The following is a 22,895-nucleotide window of genomic DNA, read 5'->3' as shown; positions in this document are numbered from 1 at the left end:
GAAGGTGGGGCATTTGGCAATGATTATGCCATTGAATGTCAAATGGAGGTTGTTAGATTCTCTCCTGTTGGTGATGGCCCTTCCCTGCCACTTGTATGGTGCAAATGTTATTTGCCACTTATCAGGCCGAGTATGGATATTGCCCAGGTCTTGTTGCACATGGGGCTGCCTGCTTCAGTATCTGAGGAATTAGGAATGGTGCTGAACACTGTGCAATAATTAGCAAACAGCCCCAATTTTGACCTAATGATGGAAGGAAGGTCATTGATGAAGCAGCTGTAGATGGTTGGGCCTAGTATATTGCCTTAAGGAACTCTTGCAGTGATGTCTTGCGGCTGAGATAATTGTTCTCCAACGACCATAAGTTCTTTTGTGCAAGAGATGCCACTAGAGGGTTTTCTCCTGGTTCCCATTGACAAAAGTTCTACTAGGGTTCCTTGTTGCCACATCTGGTCAAATACAGATGTCAAGGGCAATCATTCTCATCTCACCTCTTGAATTAATCTCTTTTGTTCATGCCTGTACCAAGGCTGCAATGTGGTCTGGAACCAAGTGGCCCTGTTGGAACCCAAACTGAGCATCAGTGAGCAGGTTATTGCTGAGCATTTGTTGCTTGATAACACTGTCAACAGCACCCTCCATCACTTTGCTGATGATTAAAAGGAGACTAATGGAGCAGTAATTAGTCCGGTTTGGATTTGTTTTACCTTTTTTAGACAGAACATAACTGGGTAATTTTGTACATTGCCAAGCAAATGCCAGTGTTGTAGGTAGAGAATTATAGGTAGAGAATGGAATATTTCTGAAGCATAGATCTTCAGCACCTCAACTGAGATGTTGTCGAGGCCCATGCTGAACCAGTGCACTTAGCTATTTCTTATATCACTTGCAGTGAATCAAATTGGCTAAAGACTGGCATCTGTAATGATGGAGATCTCAGGAGGATGAGGAAAATAATCATGCACTTGATACTTCTGGCTGAAGATAGTTGTATATGCTTCAGCTTTGTATTTTCACTGGCATTCTGAGCTCCGCCATTGTTCAGGATGTGGATGTTCATGGAGCCGCCTCCTCCTGTTAGTTGCTTAATTGTCGACCTCCATTCATCACTGGATGTGGCAGAACTGCAGAGTTTTGATCTGATCCATTGACTGTGGGATTGTTTATCACTATCTATAGCATGCTACTTTTTCTGTTTAGCATGCATGTAGTCCTGAGTTGTAGCTGCATCATGTTGACACTTTATTTTCAGGTATGCCTGGTGCTGCTCTTGCCATACTCTTCTACACTTCTCATTGAGCCAGGATTGGTCATCTGCTTCAAAAACAGAAACAGAAATACCTGGAAAAACTCAGCAGGTCTGGCAGCATCGGCGGAGAAGAGTACAGTTGACGTTTCGAGTCCTCATGACCCTTTGAAGGGTCATGAGGACTCAAAACGCCAACTGTACTCTTCTCTGCTGATGCTGCCAGGCCTGCTGAGTTTTTCCAGGTATTTCTGTTTCTGTTTTTGTTTTGGATTTCCAGCATCCGCAGTTTTTTGTTTTTATCTCTTTGGTCATCTGTTTGATGGTAATGGAGTACTGAGGGATATACAGGGTCATGAGTTTACAGATTGTGGTTGAACGCAATTCTGCTGCTGCTAATGGCCCACACTGTCTCATGAATGCTTTAACCAGTTTTAACTAGTTAGATCTGTTTTTAACTTGTCCCACTGGACATGGTGGTAGTGCCACACAACATGATGGAGAATGTCCTCAGTGTGAAAATAAAACTTGGTTTCCACGATACCTCAGTCCATACACAATTTAAATGCCAATGACAGTGGTTATAATTAATTCCATGATACTTGCTGTGAGGAAGCATCTCAGGTAATTTTAACACCAATTGACTTATCGGAACAAGGAAGTTCCACATCTGCCATTAGTTTCTGCACTTATTCTATCTGCACAACGTTCCAAGAAGCATTGTCATTTTACCTTGATAAATGAATATGGATATATGAATGAAGGAAAGTGCATCATAATTTAGAATCAAGTATGTAACCTTTAATTATTTCATGTGCATTGTGTTTTTAGAAATGGTATGTTCTTCCTTATTAATTAAATTGACCCACATTTTTTAAAAAGCTATGTAATGAAAAAAAAGGTATGATATTTGGCTGTTTGAAATTGCCTTCATGTTTCTATTTGCTGTTCATTTTTTGATATTTTATTCTCCTTTAGATGTAACCAAATCCCGAACTGAAGGCAAAGATATAAATCGTTCAACTTTAAGAGGTAACCAGATGAAGTTGTCAATTCTCTGCCTGTTTTATTATATGTCATCAACTAAATATTAACTAATTTACAGTAATATTAAATATTGTGTAGCAGGAATGGTTAAGACATCAGACATTCAAATGTGCAGATTAAATATGATGTACATTGGTCACCAAATCATTAAGTTCATTCTTGATGCTCTGCAGCGTTTCCAATTGATAGACATAGGGGCCTGGATTTTTGTCCAACATCCATATTCCTCGGTCAGGATGTTAGCTCTGCAAGCTATGCTCCTGGCAAGATTGTGTTCACCTAGGGGAAGCCTGCCACTGCCCAGGGCAGGGGACTGCTGTATCTTAGCAATGCTTCAGCAGGACAGCTGCTGGAGTATCAAGAAGAGGAGGAGCCTGAATTTAAAGGACAGAAGAGCCACAAAAATCTAGTTCAAAAAATGTGTTTCAGGCCTTGGACTGAGCCACAGTCTAGAAAAGGTATGGTTTTGGGTCCCGAGCTGAGGGAGAGATCCCCATTTATAGGTTTAACTCAAAAAGTGACAACCTCAGACTTCCTGGCACTACCACAACTGCCATTCATTTCCTGGCAGCCACTGGGGCCATTTGTGACGGATGGCAGGGAAAATCAGGCAGGTTCCTGATTGCAATTTGCAAGTGTCAGGGTGGTGAAAGGGTAATAAGCCATCTTCTCTGTTAGTGCAAAGGAGGAAAATCCACAATGGTGCTGTAAGGGAGAGAGATGCAGTGGTGACAAAGAAAGAACAAACTTCCATTTGTATAGCCCCTTTCAAGTCCTCAGGACACCTCAAAGTGCCTTACAGCCAGTTAATTGATTTGAAGTTTAGTCACTGTTAGGAAAGTATAGCCTTTAGTTTGCACACAACAAGGTCTCATAAACAACAATAAGATAAATGACTAGCTGATCTATTAATCAATTAGGTGTGTTGACCAGGATACTGAGAGAACACATTTGCTCTTCAATTCATGCAATGAGGTCTTTAATAAGCACTTGGACAGGCAGATGTGATCTCATGTAACGTCTTATCTAAAATCTACCTTCATTAATGCAGCTAAAACAAAAACAGAAAATTCTGAAAGTACTCAGCAGGTCAGGCAGCATCTGTAAAAATCGAGATGATGGGCTGAATTTTCATCTCCTATCGCTGAGCAAACCCGCGTCAGGAGGAAGAAACAGGAGGTGTGGCGGGTGGCATTTTTAAACTTCCCCTCCAATTCCCACCACCTGCCGTTTTCTCACGGTCAGGAAAGGTGGTAGGTCGCGACTTGGCGCTTACTTAAAGTGACATCGAGTTCACGATTTAAGTGCCTGCTGGAAATTCAGGCTTCCCTGTCATTGCTAGTTTTGCCAAGGTGGGTGGGTTCCTGAAATCCGTGGGAACTACGCCAGGTAAGTCAGTTCGCAAACTTTGAGGGAAACCTGCTGTGGAGTTGGGAACCTTTTGGCAGGTAAGTTTAAAAGCTCTTGCAACTCCAGTTATCATAGTGTAATGGTGTATGATGACTTAAGTGTGTATTAAATGCAGTGATTGATCACAGGAGACTGCCTGGACAGGTAAGAGACCATCAAATTAACCAGTACAGTGTAAGAGCTCAGATGCATTGGATTTCTTTCTTGATGGATAAAGGCCCCTTCTGCATTCTACAGTATTCAAAATCAGATATGAATGTATGTAGGGATTTGATTTTTTATGCTGATTTAATGTCCTGACATCCTTTGAGTCTTTGAGGCACTCTTCCAGTATGCTTAGGTATAGAACCAATGAGCCATATAATAAAAGCAAAATACTTGCGGATGTTGGAAATCTGAAACAAAAGCAAAAATAACAGGAAAAACTCAGCAGTCTGACAGCATCTGTGGAGAGGAATATAGTTAACGTTTCGAGTCCGTATGGCTCTTCATCAGAACTAAGGAAATATAGAAATGAGGTGAAATATAAGCTGTTTGAGGGGGGTGGGTCAGGTAGAGCTGGATAGAGGGCCAATGATAGGTGGAGGCAAAGAATAGATTGCCAAAGATGTCGATAGACAAAAGGACAAAGGGGTGTTGACAATGGTGTTATTAGCTAAGAAATGTGCTAATGGTGACATTAAGGGTAGAAAGCAGGACAAGAAAATGACAGATAGCCCTAGTGGGGGTGGGATAGGGGGAAGGGATCGAAATGGGTTAAAAGGTAGAGATAAAACAATGGATGGAAATAAATTTAAAAATAATAGAAATAGGTGGGAAAAGAGGGGGGGAGTGCTGGGGCGGGCATGGGCAGGCAGCCCTCCAATCGGCGCCCCCAATCAGGGGCACGCCGCCATTTTTACGTGGGTGGGCCAATTAAGGCCCGCCCAGCGTGACGTCCAAAGGGAAGCCCTATGCGCTTCCTGTGCAGGTGGTGGGGGGGGGATTCCTGAAATCGGAAGTGCGCTCCTTCGCGCACATACACGAAGGAGCGCTCCGATCTCCCTGAGACTAAGAGCTGCCTCAGGGAGATCGGTTCCCAAAGTAAAAAAAGTTACTGCAGTGAAAATTTCATTCACCATCCATGTCCACTCATGTGACAATGTCACATGAGTTGGGACGTGGACATAATGTTAATTAAAAGTGTCTCATCATTTTTGACTCAGCAATGAAACCTCATCCCGCCCGTAGATGAGGTTTCATGCTTTTTCATGTGGCCGCCAGCGCTCCCGACCTGCCCGTCAACCTTAAAGTTGGACAGGCTGGTCCACTAATGAGCTTAATTGTTTTTTGAATGGCCTAAATAGGCCGTTGACAGGTGGGCAGGCGCCCGCCAAACTGACAATCTAAATGACGCGGGGTGACGTCAGGACACACGCCCGATGTCACCCTGAGTCATTTTACGTGTCGGTGAGCAGGCTCCGACCCCGCTCACTGACTGGAAGATGCTGGCCAAGGAATAATCAAGCAGTTGTTGCGTGATGACATGAATTATTTTAACTTTTTTTCTCTTTTCTGAAGGAGAGACAAGGGAACAACTGTGCTTTTAATTAATTGTGATCTTCTATTCTGCTCTTGTCGTCCTGTTCTGCAGTCTTGAGCCCTATTTATTAAGTTTTCCTTTCACAGTTGTCACTTACTGAAGACCTAAATAACATAGGAAACCTCAACACTATATAGATTTGATTTAATATTTTCTGTATCAAGCTATTTGTCTTTACTCTAGTTTTTTTTAAATTCATAAGTAAAGGAAGACTGTCTGACTAACATTTTTGAATATTTTGAAGAGGTACCAAGGAGGGTTGATGATGCTAGTGTGTTTGATGTAGTCTGCATGGATTTTGACAAGGCTCTTGACAAGGTCCACGTGGCAGACTGGTCAGAAAAGTAAAAGCTCATGGGATCCAAGGGCAATTGGCAAGTTGGATCCAAAATTGGTTCAATGGCAGGAAATAAAGGGTTGAAGTCAACAAGTGCTTTTGTGATTGGAAATTTGTTTGCAGTGAGGTTTTGTAGAACTCAGTACTAAATTCCATGCTCTTCACGGTATTTATCAATGATTTAGACTTGAATGTAGGTGGCATGATTAAGAAGTTTGCTAACAATAAAAAAAATGTGTTGTGTGATTGACAAAGAGGAAGAAAGATTTAAACTCCTTGAAGGGATATCAATGGATCAAGCAGGTGGGCAGAAAAGAGGCAAATGGAATTCATTCTGGAAAAGTGTGAGGTAATGTATTTGGAGAGAGAAATCAAAGCAAGGGAATACACAATAATGGTAGGATACTGAGAAGTGTGGAGGAACAGAGGGGCTTTGACGTGCACTGATCACTGACAGTAGCAGGACAGGTAGATAGCATGGCTCAGAAGGCATACAGGATAATTTCCTTTATTAACAGAGACACAGCATATAATAGCAGGAAGATTATGCTAGAACTGTATAAACCACTAGTTAGGCCACAGCTAGAATACCTTATACAGTTCTGATTAATATATCACAGGAAGGATGTGATCACATTAGAGAGGTACAGAGGAGATTTACGAAGAATTTGTCAGAAGTTGAGAATCTTACCTTTAAGGAAAGGTCGGATAGGTAGTGTTGGTTATTTTGGACCAGAGGAGGATGATGGGAGATTTAGTTGAGTTGTATAAAATCATGAGGTACCTGCATAGGGTGGACAGGAAGGATCTATTTCTCTTAGCAGAAAGGTCAATAACCAGGAGTAATTGGCAGAAGAATTAGAGGGGAGTTGAGAAGATTTTTTTCACCCAGAGGATGGTGGGGGTCTGCCATTGACTGCCTGAAAGAGTGTCAGAGGTAGAAACCTTAATCACATTTAAAGAAATTATTGGATATGGACTTGAACCACCATAACCAACAGGGCTGCAGGCCAAGAGCTGGAATGAGGGATTAAACTGGATAGCTCTTTTTCCAGCTGACACAGACACAATGGGCCAAATGGCCTCCTTCTGTGCAGTAAATTTTCTAGGTTTCTATGGGCAGAATCTTCTGCCTGCCGGGCGGGTGGGCCCGACCCAATCTCCGGCGGGCGGGGAGACGATCCCCGCCGGAGAAGTGGGCCCCACTGCCATTTTACGTGGGCGGGCCAATTAAGGCCCATCCAGCGTGACATCCGGCGGAAAGTGCTATGCGCTCCCTGTGCAGGCGGGGGAGAATCCCCAAAAGCAAGAGTGCGCTCTTTCGCACATGCGCATGAAAGAGCGCACATCTCCCTGAGGCTAAGTGCTGCCTCAGGGAGATCGCTTATACTTTTGAAAAATATTAAAAATAGAAAAAAAAAATTCCCTAGCATGTCCCTCTCATGTGACATGAGATGGAACATGTTCATAACTAACATAATAACTTTATTAAAAATTTTAAAGCCCTGCATGAAACCTCATCCCGCTGGCGGATGAGGTTTCATGTTTTATCTGTTTGCTGCCAGGGCTCCTGGCCTGCCCGCCAACCTTAAACATTGGACGGGCAGGTACACTAAGTACTTTAATTGATCTGTCAATGGCCTCAATTGGCCATTGACAGGTCGGCGGGTGCACAGCTGATTTTGCTGCACCCCCACCTTCCTGAAAATTTAAATGGGGCGCAGTGACGTCGGGGGTTCCGCCTGACATCATCCCGCGTCATTTTACGCATCAGTGAGCGGGCCCCACCCCCTGCTCGCCGATGGCAAAATTCTGCCCTATGTGCTTATTTCTACTTTTGCTTCCCATTGAATTATATTGTGGTAACCGGAATATTCTACAGTAACTACAATGGTAGTCGTTCTTAGGCTCAAAGCTTTATAGTATGTGATCCCAGCAGTTACTATTGCAGAAGTTGTTCTCCCCCTCTTCTCCCTCCATGCCCTCCAACACTGACACTCTTGGGGCACAACTGGCATCTCCTGACCAATTTGGCATGGTAGTTTGTGCTTGTTCACACCCTAAGTGTGGCACCAACCAATGTCTAGTCCAGGGATTGGCAACCTGTGGCTCCCCAGCTGCATGCAGCTCTTTAACATCTTATTTGCAGCTGCTGTTTAATGCTGTTTGCTTTACCAATTTGTAATAACGCAGTAACATTTAGCAATCACTGTTTCTGCCCCTATTGAGCTATTTTGCAATTGTGTTTTGAAACAAAAAAAAAAGCATTTCAGAAAAAATATTCTTTCTTACCCGTGTGTGCGATACATTCCACATAGAAGCTAAAGGAAAAATTTCTACTGGTTCCTGTCATCATTGCATTAATTAATCCAAGATCTTGTTTAACCATAATCCAGAAATATATATAGTGCCTTTCAAAGATCTTATATCCTAATGAACTTTAAAATTTAAAAATTCAACATGCACAAGTAATAAAGTGTAGTAAACTCACTGCAGCGAGTTAGCAAAGCTCAAAACCTCTGTTGAAAAATATCCACCTAGAAGTGAAAGAAAATGTGCCTTACAATTCTCCAGGAAAAACATGATAAAGCTGAAGGCAGGTTTAAAATTTGGGTAGCATCAAGGTTCAACTTTGAAAACAAAAATAATGGTTTTAGCTATAAGTGAGATGTAAGTGCATATTGTTCCTTAGATTCTCACTAAATTTTTTTTTTCACTTAAGGTAAACTTATGCCTCTACTCCATTCTTATTCTTTTTTTGTCCTGCAGCTTCCAATAGATTTTATTTCAGGCATTTATTTTTGTCAAAAAAGACTTCAGACAAAAAAAGGTTGCTGACCCCTGGTCAAGCGCACAATCTTCTAAGCCAGAGGCAAGAGAGTTTTCATTGAGTCATGCTGGCACACAAAAATGAAATTGATTATTTTCCATTATGAAAGCAAATGCAATATATTTTCACTTTCAACAGTTTTTATTATCCATTGTAGAAAACTTTTAAACTTTAAAGTTAAAAGTCTTTTTTAATTCAGCTGTTCTTAAATTTAGTAATCCATTGATATCTTAAATTAAATTGTTGAGGTATTGCGTATCCCTGTCAGACCAGCCTGTCTCTTTTGTCAAGTAATTTTTACTTTACAATGGTCTGCTTCTTTGTTTTAATGACCTATATGGTCATGTGGTAATGTTAGAAATGTCAGCGTAACATTTGTAGGCCTTTCCTGGTATTTATAGACTTGGGTGAAGCCAGTGACAGGATAATTAAAGATAGCTGTCACTGGGAGTACTTGGCTCAGTAAGAGGTAGGTCATCAGAACAACTGTACGAGATATGAACGACACAGCTGTCAATTCCCATTAGAAACAGATGAACAAGAAAGCGAAAAGGACAGAAGTGAATAGAAAAACAAGAACTTCAATATTTGCTACCCAAAATATTAATGAAAAATCAACTGATGCATGGGATAGGACTCCCTAATCATCAGGTGTAGCCAAAATGTGTATCCAACATATTTTTCCCCTCTGTTAGTAAATCACATTCTAACTTTCTGAGTGTTAACTAGCCACATTGAAGGATTGCACAGGTCCTTAACATGTGCTATGCAGCCATGGTTTACCGAGATAAATTACACACAATTGCTATGATTGTCAGATTTATTTCTCTGGAATTGAACGTTCATTATATATTGATATAATTGAATGTTTGACATAAAACAGGCCTCACCATGTCACAAAAAGTCATGTCTTTTGCCTAGCTGTTAGTATGAGAACTCCAATCTTGAATGAAATATGTAATTTAATGCAACTGATTATATATTGTGATTGTACACATTTTTAATGAGACCAAGTTTCTCATAAATGGGCTAACTTTTTCAAACCTTTATAGTTAATTACCAGAAAATGTATCTCATGGTTTAACAAGTGATTTGTTTGTTCTATCACTGTTTTGTGCATACTCAAGTTGGTTTTGAACGAACTAGAATGATAACCTGTTTCTTTGCCCCTCGACCTGTATTTGCCATTTAATTAGAACAGGGGACACTGTGGCATAGTGGTATTGTCACTGGACTAGTAATCCAGAGACCCAGGATAGTGACCTGGGTTCAAATCCCACCATGGCAGATGGTGAAATTTGAGTTCAATAAAATCTAGAATTAAAAGTCTAATGATCACAAAAACCCACCTGGTTCACTAATGTCCTTTAAGGAAGGTAATCTGTGGCCCTTATTTAGTCTGGCTTAACTACCCTCTGAACAAGGGATGGGCAATAAGTGCTGGCCTAGCCACATCTAATGGATTAAAAAAAAAGATTGTGGGTGATCAATTAAAAGCTCCTAGTTTACTGTGGTCAACTTATTTGTCATCAAAGTTTGTGTTACTTAAATTTAAAACCTTAGTTTGTGACTTATGCTTCTCCCTCTCAAACCTAATATCAATTCAGGCAATTAACATGAAGAGGCAACCTGCCCTATTAAGCTAAAGGCAAAATACTGCAGATGCTGGAAATCTGAAACAAAAACAAAAAATGCTGGAAAAACTCAGCAGGTCTGACAGCGTCTGTGGAGAGAAAGACAGAGTTAACGTTTCGAGTCCATATGTGCTCTGAAGAAGAGTCATACAGACTTGAAACATTAACTCTGTCTTTCTCTCCCCAGATGCTGTCAGACCTGCTGAGTTTTTCCAGCATTTTTTGTTTTTGTTGCCCTATTATCCCGCTGTCCTCTTGCTAGGTCCCAGGATTGAACTGTTCTTTTGAGCAAGCGAGCAGCAGACCCACAGGAAAACAGCATTAGCAGGGCCTGATCTGCAATTTGGGTACCAAAGCCTGAGCAAGGGAACATTGACACTTTCCCCAGTTGAAACCTGTTGGAAGGGGTTGGGGTGGATGATATGCTAGAAGATGCCCAGACAGGTAATTTTTTATTTTTATTTAATTTTTGATTGAGGGCCAGGAGGAGCAGAAGAGTGTTCTGCCAAATATCACAAGTAGGCCTTGGGCCTCCCTTACCCAGGCTTGCGCACCCTCCCCCCCTATCTCTTCAATCATCTTTATTCCGTATCCCCCCCTTTTACCATTTACTGATTGCTGGGGACCATTCTCCTGGATCTAGTTTCCTGCCTAAGATATTCCTATTCTCCTTGTTCTTTTCAAATGCTGCTCAAACTTCCCCCATTCTGATGAAGGATCCACACCTAAAATATTATATTATTGTCTATTCTCTCCAATGACTGACCTGCTGGGTATTCCCAACATTTTCTGTTTATGTTTCAGATTTTTAACATTTGCATTTTTGTTACTTTTTTGTGTGTAGGATATGAGTATATTATTTATTAATATTTGTGAGGATGAATGGTGAGAATCCACAAATAATAAAATAGCACATTCCTTTAGAACCATTTTCCCAAAATGTCCTTACAGCACTTGAGGCCTAATTTTATTTCAAGGTTATAAGAGGGGTTAATTGCCAAAGCAGTGGCAAGATTTAAGGCAATTGGTTATAGAAATAACAGCAAAAACAATTAAAATTGAGTATGTTTACAGAGTACACATTGCACACAACATTTGGAGATTTCATTACTTCATTGTTAAGTGATTAGTTGTCAAAGTTGACTGGTTTGAAGTTTCCAGCTATTGTTTAACAGTCATATCGTAAAGTGACAGTTTGGGATTGTTTTATTAATCTTTATAAAATTAGACAAAACTGTACTTCAGTCTTTTTGATAATTCAGGAAACACTGTTTTATTGCAGCATGAATAAGGATGATAGATTATTTACTCCATGATCTCACTGAATGAAAATTGCAGTTTGCAGATGCCATTTAGTAACCACTAGTGAAAATTGTTTCCTGCCAGCTGACTCCTCTTCCACCAATTACACATTGGGTTTCAAGTGAAGGGTATAATGGATTTAATCATTTAAAGATGTCCTTTTTATTGCAGTCTTGAGATTGAATATCTGAATGCTGGTGTATCATCGAGGTCTGTAATTAACCTGCTCGTTCACTAAATGATTTGTATTTACAAAAAAAGCTATGTTAAAATGATAAATTGATTGGTACTTCAGAGAAAAGATTTTAAGGTCGGTGTAATCTGTGTATCATCAATTTTTGTCATTTAATGTAAAACTGGTTAGTCTCATTATATTACCTGCAATCATTAAAATGTCAATAATTTTCCATGAAGGCACTGAAGTGGAAAATCCATTAGATTTGACTGCCTTCTGATTGATGAATTGCTTTTTCATCAGCTATTCAGATTGGAATCGTAATAGTCTTCTTCACAATAATGTTTAAGTCTAATCTAAGTCATTTTATGAAAGGATTTATGTAGCACGCTATTAAGAAGACATAATATAATATTGAATGGAAATGATTATGCATCAAATAGTTTGATATTTCAAAATGTTTCTTTTTTTCTTGTTTACTTGTTATTGATATGGAGTGGCTTTGTTTTTCTGACACGTGACTGACTATAGGAAGTTTGACAGATACTAGGGACAGGATTTTCAGGCCCTGCCAGGGGCGGGAACACAGGGGGATTGGCCTGAAAATGTTGGCGCTAACCAGAAAGCTGGACTCCTGGCAATGTTCCTGATGTTAGCCAATTTAGAGATGACCCACCAGGTTCAGGGCCATCAAGGCTACATGCCCCAACCTGGTGGATCACTGATTAGGCTTATTAAGAGAATAAGAGCAAAATACTGTGGATGCTGGAGATCTGAAACAAAAACAGAAAATGCTGGAAAAAAATCAGTGGGGAGAATTTTCTCCCCGTCGGGGGTGGGGGGGGGCGTTGGGCGGGAGCAGGCGCAGGCGGGCGCAAAGCCGATCGCCGCCCCCAATCGGCTGCCTGCCGCCATTTTACGTGGACGGGCCAATTAAGGCCCGCCCAGCATGACGCGCACCCGGAGGCGCTGAGTGCTCCTTGTGTGGGCGGGAGGGGAGTAGGCTGAGTCGGGGCCTGTGTTCTTTCGCGCATGCGCGCAATAGAGCGCAGAAATCTCCCTGAGGCGCAGAGCTGCCTCAGGGAGATCAGTTTGAATTTCAAAAATTTTAATAAAGGAAAAAAAATTTAGGACATGTCCCCTCATGTGAAAGTGTCACATGAGCTGGGACATATCTATGAATTTTGATGAAAATCTTTATTTCACTTATTAATCATTCATGAAACCTCATCCCGCCCATAGATGAGACTTCATGAAAAATGCAAAGGCCGCCTGGGCTCTTCGCCTGCCCCCAAACCTTAAGGTTGGATGGGCAGCTATGTTAAGTGGTTTAATTCATTTTTAAATGGCCTTAATAGGCCTTTGGCAGTTCGGCGGGCGCACAGCTGACTCCAGTGCACACCTGCCGAACTGAAAATTGGAATGACGCGCAGTGACATCGGGACACATGCCCGACATCACCACGCATCATTTTACACGTCAGCGAGTGGGCCCCGCCCCTGCTCGCCGAGCCAGAGATTCTGGCCAGTAGGTCTGGCAGCATCTGTGGAGAGAGAAACAGAGCTGATAACCCTGTTGCTCCAACCCTGTTGCTCCCTCCACAGAGGCTGCAAGGCTTAATAAGAGCTTTGTTGACTCCAATTAAAGGAAACTAACTGGAATTTTCTAACAGGCCTCAAGCTTCCCACATGAGGGTACTGCTTAGGTGCATTGGGGCCAGCACCCAGTGGCAGGCCAGGAAGCCATCTCTCCAGACAGGCCTGCAAGTCCTCCCTCCCTGTCTAGGTGTGAGAGCAACTACAATGCCACCTTGTGGAAGGGCTCACCCCACTTCTTCGTAGTGATGGCCTTGCTGCAAAAACCAAAAAGGTTGGTGAGAGGGTGCCTCCATGTTGAAATACACTCTCGGTGCCATCATAACCTGCTGCGGCTCTCAAGCTGGAAGGCCTCTGATTGACCCTCCAGCTTCAAGGGTCCACCCACTGTCCTTAATTGGACAGGAAACCTGTCTCCATGCCAATTAAGTGGGTACTATGAAAATCCCAAAGAGCAACTGTTTGCCCCTGGGGGTGAGTTCAGGACCCAGAAACAGTTCCAGCTTCTGTTTCTCGCCCCAAGAAAGAAAATCCAACCCTAGATGTTAAAAACCTAACTGTTGCTCACCAAACCTCTTGAATTATGTAGTGGATTTCTTCACTAACATCAACAAAATTGAAGGATGTTCAAATTTCAACAGACAGATTTTCAACCCTAATAATTGTTCCATTGAATTACTGGTAAATCAATTAACTATCTCAGAATTTATTTTTATTGATTATCTATATTGTCCTGTTATCCTATTTGGACTGGCATCAGTTGAACTACACTTGTTCACTTGGTAGAAATCCTCTCCAGCTCATCCACCTGGTCATTCTTAATATCTCAATTTGGGGGTATCAGCCTTCCCTCACTGATAGCACTCTTCAATCTGAGTCTTTAATTCATTCTTGGGAATGTGACCATCATTGGCAAGGCCATCTTTTATTGCCCACCCCTATTTGCATTTGAAAAAGTTGTGATGAGCTGCCTTCTTAAACAGCTACCAACTGTGATGTTAGGAAGGGAGTTCCAGGATATTGAGCCAACAACAATGAAGGAACAGCAATATATTCCCAAGCCAGGATGGTGTGTGACTTGAAGGGGGGCTTACAGGAGGTGATGTTCCCATGCACGCACTGTCCTTTTTTTTCTAGCTGGTAGAGGTTACAGATTTGTAAGGTACATTGAAGGAACCTTGGCAAGTTGCTGCATTGCATCTTGAAGATGGTACTCACTAATTCCACTGTGTGTCAGTGGTGAAGGGAGCGAATACTTGAGATGGTAGATGGGGTGTCAGTCAAGCAGGATTGACCCCCCATACTCAGATGCTGTTGAGCTTCTTGAGTGTTGTTGGAGCTGCATTCAACCAGGCATGTGGAACATATGAACAAGGAGCAGGAGTAGGCCATTCAGCCCCTCAAGCCTGCTCCACCATTTAATAAGATCATGGCTGATCTGATAGTAACCTGAAATCTGCATCCCACCTACCCCCGATAACCTATCACCCCCTTGCTTACCAAGAATCTATCCACCTCTGCCTTAAAAATATTCAAAGACTCTGCTTCCACCACATTTTCAGGAAGAGAGTTCCAAAGACTCTCAACCCTCTGAGTGAAAACATTTCGCCTCATGTCTGTTTTAAATGGGCGACCCCCCACCCCCGAGCTCTAGCGGAGAGTATTCCATCACACTCCTGACTTGTGTAGTGGTGGAAAGGCTTTGGGAGTCAGGTGGTGAGTTACTTGCCACAAAATACACAGCCTCTGATCTCCTCTTATTTATGTGCTGTCTACATTGCAACAAATGGCTGCAAGTTAATTGTGATTCCCGAGCCCATTTTCAGGCCTTCATTGATTTTGATGCTTTGCTTCCATTGTCCTGCCAGTGCTGTTCTGCAAAATAGATACCACAAACTTTATTCCTTGACAGTGTTCATAACTCAAAGCTGCATCCAGTAATTCAAAAAGTGAAAATCACCTGCAATAGTGACTAGTTTAGAAATGTGATCTTCTGAGGCGTTTTCTAAACATTTTGTTTTTCTTACCAGCCATTCCAGGTCACGTTGTTATTTCTGACAAGCAATCTAACACCGTTCTGGAGATTGACTTGGCTGAATGACCTGCCAGTTTCACAAGCTGGATCTACATCCTATCTCAGAGATTCATAGTCTAGACTGTACATTGACGCAGAAACACTGGATCAACACTGTCACTGAATTCATGGCTAATACACAGAGAAGTTTGCTCATTGCAGCCTTTTAAAAATGCCATCTAAAACTGGTCATAGAAAGGTTGTGCAGTTTTCATTGCCATGAATGATCCAGAATGATGCCGCTGTAGTTAATCATGAAACATTAAACTTTTGAGGAAATTAACTTAGCAAACATGCCAACTTTATAAATGCAACCCAGAGCCTCAGGGTTGTATTTCCTGAAGGTCCAAGTTCAACTGCGATAACATTTATTCAGGCAGATTTTAAGTCTGCCTATCTGTCTGGTGGGCAATTAAAAAGGCCCGTGGGACTTAGTTGATCCTGTCATCTTTGCGTGAGTTACGATCTTAACATACTCTTCTGGGCAGGCAAGAGGAACATCCATCAGAAGGCAATGGGGTCTTTCTTTAAGTATGCTGATCAATCTCCGATGATGTCACTGGGACCCGACTGCAATTTTAACCAGGATCCATTGTGGTTTCCCTGCCAGGAAAGGGAAGTTCGGGGGCCAGAAGAAGCCCAAAAGCATAAGTGGATTTTCCTTTATTCTTACCTTCATTGTGGGCTGGGAATTAATATTTCCTGATGCTGAGGTCAGATTGTTTGCCATTGACATCAACCCCCACCCACATGGTTTCCCTTTTCCTCTGAGTTAAAATCAAGGCTGCTGTACTTCAAACCCCAAAATGAGTTTTTCTGGTATACGCTTTACTACATAAAAAAGAAACAACACTAGATAGTATCAGAATACAGAGAAAAGCAAGCATAATAAAGAAGATTTAATTTAGGACTTGGGTATTGATCCAAGATATTGGGTCACCATCCAGTTTTCTCCAACCTTGGAGATGGGCTCCCAGACTTGTCAATGCTGCTTTATAACTCGGTGTGAGGATTGGTCAGAACAATGATGCTCATTGAACTCGTGCTCCAGTTTCCTCATTCAGTTTTCCCTTCTTACCTCTGCAGAAGCATTTGACCTCAGATGTACAGGCCCTTCACTTAACACCATTTACCACTGTATTCATAGAATCGTTCACATGGCCACAATGTAGAACTTACTTGGGAGAGCATATATACACTCAAATACCACCACTCCAAGAAATGCTGCATGATATGTCAAATCATTTCCACCTCTAAGCCATCAAAGATGAAATATTATATTATGAAGCAGCACTTGTGTGCTAACCATGGCTGGATACAAATTAAATAAATAATCAATGTAATTCAAGGTTCGGCATCATAACACTGATTTTATTTCATCTCCTTTGTAAATCTGCTTACTAACTTTAGCCTGGCAATTCTGTTGTCTTTAAAGTATTGTCCCAGTTATTATTCTCTGTGCGCAGATCCTCCTTGATTACCTATGTTGGTTTAGGATTTGGCCCTGTCAGTTACTAATGAATAAGCTCCATTTATAATTGTTTTTTAGTCAGCTGGGCACCTAATACATATACAAGCCTATTACTAGGCTTATGAGTCTTCAGAGTAAAATACTGAGAAATCCAGATAAGTAGAACTTCCACTGACTGTTGCAGAGTGTACACTCACTTTCCATTTATCTAAATCCAGGCAATCATGATACATGTTGAATGAATTCAAAATGTGGGGCCCTCCATGTTTGCATAGTGGCATTGCTAATGTGTAACCAACTAAAACTACCCAGCTTATTAGCACACTACACTGATTATTTTCCCACAAATCATCCAGGTTAGACCAGCATGTTTGCAAGGGCATTTGTCAAGGTTACACGGAAAGAATACCATCCCAATGATGGGTCTGCTCCTCTTGATCCCGCCCCTCTTTATCCTGCCAATGAGCTAAGTTGACTTGTTGTCCTTCAATTCCTTTACTTCACTTTACAAATTGAATCACTTCCAGCTCACTGCTATCTGCAGCAAAATACTGCTGCTTCTACCCACTAGGAAAAGATATAATGTTGAGTGAAGATCAGGCGTAAGAGTGATATTCCTAAAGATTGAATAGCCTTCTGCTACTGTCCGGTCACACCATTTTGGGGGAAAAAAAGCTTTCAGTATGAGACCTATGAGCACAATGCATAGAATGGCATGAGTCATGGGTTTCAGAAGAGGACCAGAATGTAAATAGGAGGGGGAGAGTGCACACACTCGAGATTTTATTGTCAAAAATTATTTGAGAGGTTTACTTAGGGAAATTCAATGTGTTCGTATCTCATGATATTTTTAATTTCAAGGTTGATGTACCACATACGTTATATAGTTTTTGAAAAATAATGTTTGTGGAAGGGCAGCTTGTTTCCTCAGTTGGCTAGATGGCTAACGTGTGGTTCAGAACAATGGCAACAGCGCGGGTTTAATCCCTGTTTTTGCTAAGGTAGACTTGGGGCCTGCGTCCTCACCTGCCCCTGGGAGTGGAAGGCCATGGCAAACCACCCCTGACAAAAACTGCTAAGTAAGCAGCTCAGGATGAAGCATCAGCAGGCAATGAGCCAAGGACCTGCCTTCATGCGGAACGCACACGATGATGTTTGAAGAAATTACTATTATAAGAGTACGTTATTTGAGTTCCCTTTACTCATATTCAGAAGTGAGAAATTTATGAATAGAAGATGACAAGGGGCTGCTTAACCTGTCTACAACAGCATTTTCATATCTATTTGCTGGTGTCCTTGATGTTCTTCCAGTTCCGGGAATAAATCTATCTAATGAACTTATGTTTTCCATTCACTGAAGTTTCAACTTAAAGGTATAATGCAGTCAATTTATCTTTGTGTGGAAGAATAATCTTGGTCATGAATGCAAAGTTTATAAGATGGTTATGTTTTAAACTTTCTCTTCAAGTTAAGGTAAAAAGGAGTAGTGAAGAGGGTCACGTAAACTGTTATGAGATCTGCCCGCAAACAAACCTAGGTGTCTCGGTTACAATGCAGACAGGGAGGCCCAGGTTGACATTTACTGGGAGCAAAGTGTAAACTGTTCACACCTGAAAGCAAAGGCAAGAATTGCTGTGCTTACTGTGGTCAACTTAAAAGGAGAGAAGGAGGTCTCACAGAGAGAGAGGAAAAGGCTGCAGTTAGTGTGGTAAGCAGAGAGAATAAGGCTGCGAGTTCTCCATGAGCTACCAAGCAGAAATGTGGGAGGAAAGTTGGTCTCTCATCGAAAAGACGCATCCTGTGGCAATCTATGGAATCTAGAATATCCATCCTGGCATGGGAGGAGGAAAAGAAAATCACCAGAGTGGGCCTTACTGCTGTTTTTCAGTTCAGAACTTCTCCCAAAACTGAGAGAAGCGCCTTTTGACAGTCACTCAATGTTACGACTCAACAAAACCCAGAGAAGCAAACCTGTTGGAAACTGGGAATGATGTTGGACTAGTTCCTGTAAAAACTGCAATTCTGCAGGGAGCGGGTCATAAGGCATAACAATGACTTGGGGTTTTTGGTCGTGTTAAAAGTTAAAGGGGGGAATATCTTTTCAGTAGTTCAGAATACTATTTGGCTACTAAGCACTGTTTAGCTGAAGTTACTTTTAGTTGTTTGTTACAGTAAAAGTCTTAAAACTTGAAATCTTGTCATGCATTTCCCTTAAGTTGGTTACTGGGCATTTAGATCTCTTGTTAAAAGTTATCGGTCCTTTTGGGGGTTGTAACATCTTGTTCCAAACTAATGTTGCCTGCTATTTGTGAAGCAGAAATAAATCCTATTATTATAGTAATGGAGGCATTTAACTGCCAATAACACTATTACTGTAATATTGACCCAAAAAAACTAAAATAGTTGGGGAATGAATTTCCCATATGATGTCAAACCTCTGTCAGAAAAGCCAGGGAATCCTCAGAAAATGGCGTAAGTAGCAGCTGTTCCATGGATGGAGATGAATGAGGGAATCTCACAGAAATTCAATCTCTACATTTTAATGAACAGAGCTAAGTGGTCTTTTCCTGTCTTCCCTATTTTCTCTCACTCCTTTTTCAATGAATTTTATTTTTACTTCTATGTAATTAATATGGAGGAGTTCTTGTGGTAAAGTGGGTAGAGTCCCTGCCTCTGAGCCAGAACCTTGGGCTCAAGTACCGCTCCAAGGAAGGTGCATTCACAATACAATCAAACAGATTGAGTTTCAACTTGTAAGTCCTTCTAGCATACAGCAAAGGCAGGCGATGAGACTGGGAGAGATTCCTGGTCAGCCATCTGATGGAAAGAAATTGGAGCCTCTACCAACACTATCCATAGTTCAAGGACTACAACATGTGTATGTTGACACAGCAACTCAGACTCCATGGGGCACCGGTTGGCTGGACGGCCAGCATGGATCACATTAGTGCCAACAGCACAGCATTTGATCCCTGTTCTAGCTGGGGTGGATTCTGGATACATTTTTTATTAATTCATGGGATGTGTGTGTCACTGGCTAGGCCAGCATTTATTGCCCATCCCTAGTTGCCCTTGAGAAGGTGGTGGTGAGCTGCCTTCTCGAACCGCTACAGTCCATGTGGTGTACGTACACCCACAATGCTGTTAGGAAGGGAGTTCCAGGATTGTGACCCAGTGACAGTGAAGGAACGGCGATATATTTCCAAGTCAGGATGGTGAGTGGCTTGGAGTGGCTTCCAGGTGGTGGTGTTCCCATGTATCTGCAGCCTTTGTCCTTCTAGATGGTAGCGATTGTGGGTTTGGAAGGAGGCTTGGTCAGTTCCTGCAGTGCATCTTGTAGATGGTACACACTGCTGCCACTGTGCATCGGTGGTGGAGGGAGTGAATGTTTGTGGAAGGGGTGCCAATCAAGCGGGCTGCTTTGTCCTGGATGATGTCAAGCTTCTTGAGTGTTGTTGGAGCTGCACTCACCAGGCAAGTGGAGCATATTCCAACCCAATCCTGACTTTGGTGGACTTTGGGGAGGTGAGTAAGTTGCCAGAGGATTCCTAGCCTCTGACCTGCTCTTGTAGCCACAATATTTATATAGCTAGTCCAGTTCAGTTTCTGGTCAATGGAACCTCCAGGATGTTGATAGTGGGGGATTCAATGATGATAATGCTATTGAATGTCAAGGGGCGATGGTTAGATTCACTTTTGTCGGAAATGGTCATTGCATGGCACTTGTGTGGCGAAAATGTTACTGCCACTTATCAGCCCAAGCCTGGATATTGTCCAGGTCTTGCTGCATTTGGACATAGACTGCTTCTGTATCTGAGGAGTCAAGAATGGCGCTGAACATTGTGCAATCATCAGCAAACATCGTCACTTTTGACCTTATGATGGAAGGAAGGCCATTGATGAATCAGCTGAAGATGGTTTGACCTAGGACACTACCCTAAGGAACTCCTACAGTGATGTGTTGGAACTGAGATGATTGACCTCCAACAACCACAAACATCTTCCTTTGTGCTAGGTATAACTCCAAGCAGCAGAGATTTTTCCCCCGATTCCCATTGGCTCCAGTTTTGCCAGGGCTCCTTGATGCCACACTCGGTCAAATGCTGCCTTGATGGCATTCTCACCTCACCTCTTGACTTCAGCTCTTTTGTCCATGTTTGAACCAAGGCTGTAATGAGGTCAGGAGCTGAGTGGCCCTGGCGGAACCCAAACTGAGTGTCAGTGAGCAGGTTATTGCTAAGCAAGTGTTGCTTGATAGCCTTGTTGATGACCTCTTCCATCACTTTACTGATGATAGACAGTAGATTGATACAGCGGTCATTGGCCGGGATGGATTTGTCCTGCTTTTTGTGTACAGGACATAACTAAGCAATTTTCCACATTGCCAGGTATATGCCAGTGTTGTAGGTGTACTGCAACAGCTTGGCTAGGGGTGTGGCAAGTTCTGGAGCACAAGTCTTCAGTTATATTGCCGGAATGTTGTCGGGGCTCAGAGCCTTTGCAGTATCCAGTGCCTTCAGCCGTTTCTTGATATCACGTGGAGTGAATCAAATTGGCTGAAGACTGGCATCTGTGATGCTGGGGACCTTTGGAGGAGGCTGAGATGGATCATCCACTCGGCAATTCTGACTGAAGATTGTTGCAAATGCTTCAGTCTTATCTTTTGCACTGATGTGCTGGGCTCCCCCATCATTGAGGATGGGGATATTTGTGGAGCCTCCTCCTCCAGTGAGTTGTTTAATTGTCCACCACCATTCACGACTGGATGTGGCAGGACTGCAGAGCTTAGATTTTATCCGTTGGTTGCGGAATCACTTAGCTCTGTCTATCACTTGCTGCTTATGCTGTTTGCCATGCAAGTCGTCCTGTGTTGTAGCATCACCAGGTTGACACCTCATTTTTAGGTATGCCTGGTGCTGCTCCTGGCATGCCCTCTTGCTCTTGGCATGCCCTCCTGCTCTGTTCATTGAACTAGGATTGATCCCCTGGCTTGATGGTAATGGTAGATTGGGGTTTATGCCGGGCCATGAGGTTACAGATTGTGGTTGCGTACAACTCTGCTGCTGCTGATGGCCCACAGCTCCTCATAGTTGCCCAGTCTTGAGTTGTTAGATCTGTTCAAAATCTATCCCATTTAGCACGGTGTTAGTATCACAAAACACGATGGAGGGTATCCTCAGTGTGAAGATGGGATTTCATCTCCACAAGGACTGTGCAGTGGGCACTCCTCCCGAGACTGTCATGGACAAATGCATCTGTGGCAGGCAGGTTGGTGAGAATGAGGTCAAGTATGTTTCTCCCTCTTGGTTCCCTCAGCATCAGCCGCAGATCCAGTCTAGCAGCTATATCCTTTAAGACTCCAACAGCTCGGTCAGTAATGGTGGTACTGAGCCACTCTTGGTGATGCACAGTGAAGTCTGCCACCCAGAGTACATTTTGCACCCTTTCCACCCTCAGTACTTCCCCCAAGTGGTGTTCGACATGGAGGAATACTGACTCATCAGCTGAGGGGGGGTGCGGTACGTGGTAATCAGTAGGAGGTTTCCTTGCCCATGTTTGACTTGATGCCATGAGAATTCATGGGACCAGAGTTGGTGTTGATGACTCCCAAGGCAACTCCCTCCCGACTGCGTACCACTGTGCTGCCACCTCTGCTGGGTCTGTCCTGCCGGTGGGACGGACATACCCAGGGATGGTGATGCCTGGGACATTATCTGTAACGTATGATTTCATGAGGATGACTATGTCAGGCTGTTGCTTGACTAGTCTGTGAGATAGCTCTCCCAATTTTGGCACTAGCCCCCAGTAAGGAAGACTTTGTAGGGTTTGCAGGGCTGAGTTTGTTGTTGTCGTTTCCAGTGCCTAGGTCGATGCCGGGTGGTCCACCCGGTTCCATTCCTTTTCGACTTTTTAACTGATTGACACAACTGAGAGGCTTGCTAGGCCATTTTGAGGGCGTTTAAGAGTCAACCACATTGCTGTGGGTCAGGAGTCACATGTAGGCCAGACCAGGTAAGCACGGCAGATTTCCTTCACTAAAGGACATTAGTGAACCAGATGGATTTTTACAACAATGGACAATGATTTCATGGTCATCATTAGACTTTTAATTCCAGATTTTTATTGAATTCAAATTTCACCATCTGCCATGGTGGGACTTGAACCCAGGCCCCCAGAGTATTACCCTGGGCC

General features: G+C 42.6%; 1 protein-coding gene across 1 annotated transcript in view; it reads left to right on the top strand.

Moving 5' to 3' along the window:
• spock1 (SPARC (osteonectin), cwcv and kazal like domains proteoglycan 1) overlaps nt 1-22,895 on the top strand; it is a 561,184-nt gene that overhangs the window by 502,878 nt on the left and 35,411 nt on the right. The window contains exon 7 of the mRNA XM_078550892.1: nt 2,225-2,278. Coding sequence (XP_078407018.1) covers nt 2,225-2,278 — 54 coding nt within the window. The remainder of the gene's footprint in view (nt 1-2,224; nt 2,279-22,895) is intronic.

This window comes from Cetorhinus maximus, chromosome 10 (assembly GCF_964194155.1).
Source record: "Cetorhinus maximus chromosome 10, sCetMax3.hap1.1, whole genome shotgun sequence".
NCBI classification, from domain to species: domain Eukaryota; kingdom Metazoa; phylum Chordata; class Chondrichthyes; order Lamniformes; family Cetorhinidae; genus Cetorhinus; species Cetorhinus maximus.
This window is presented reverse-complemented; position numbering and strand designations above follow the sequence as displayed.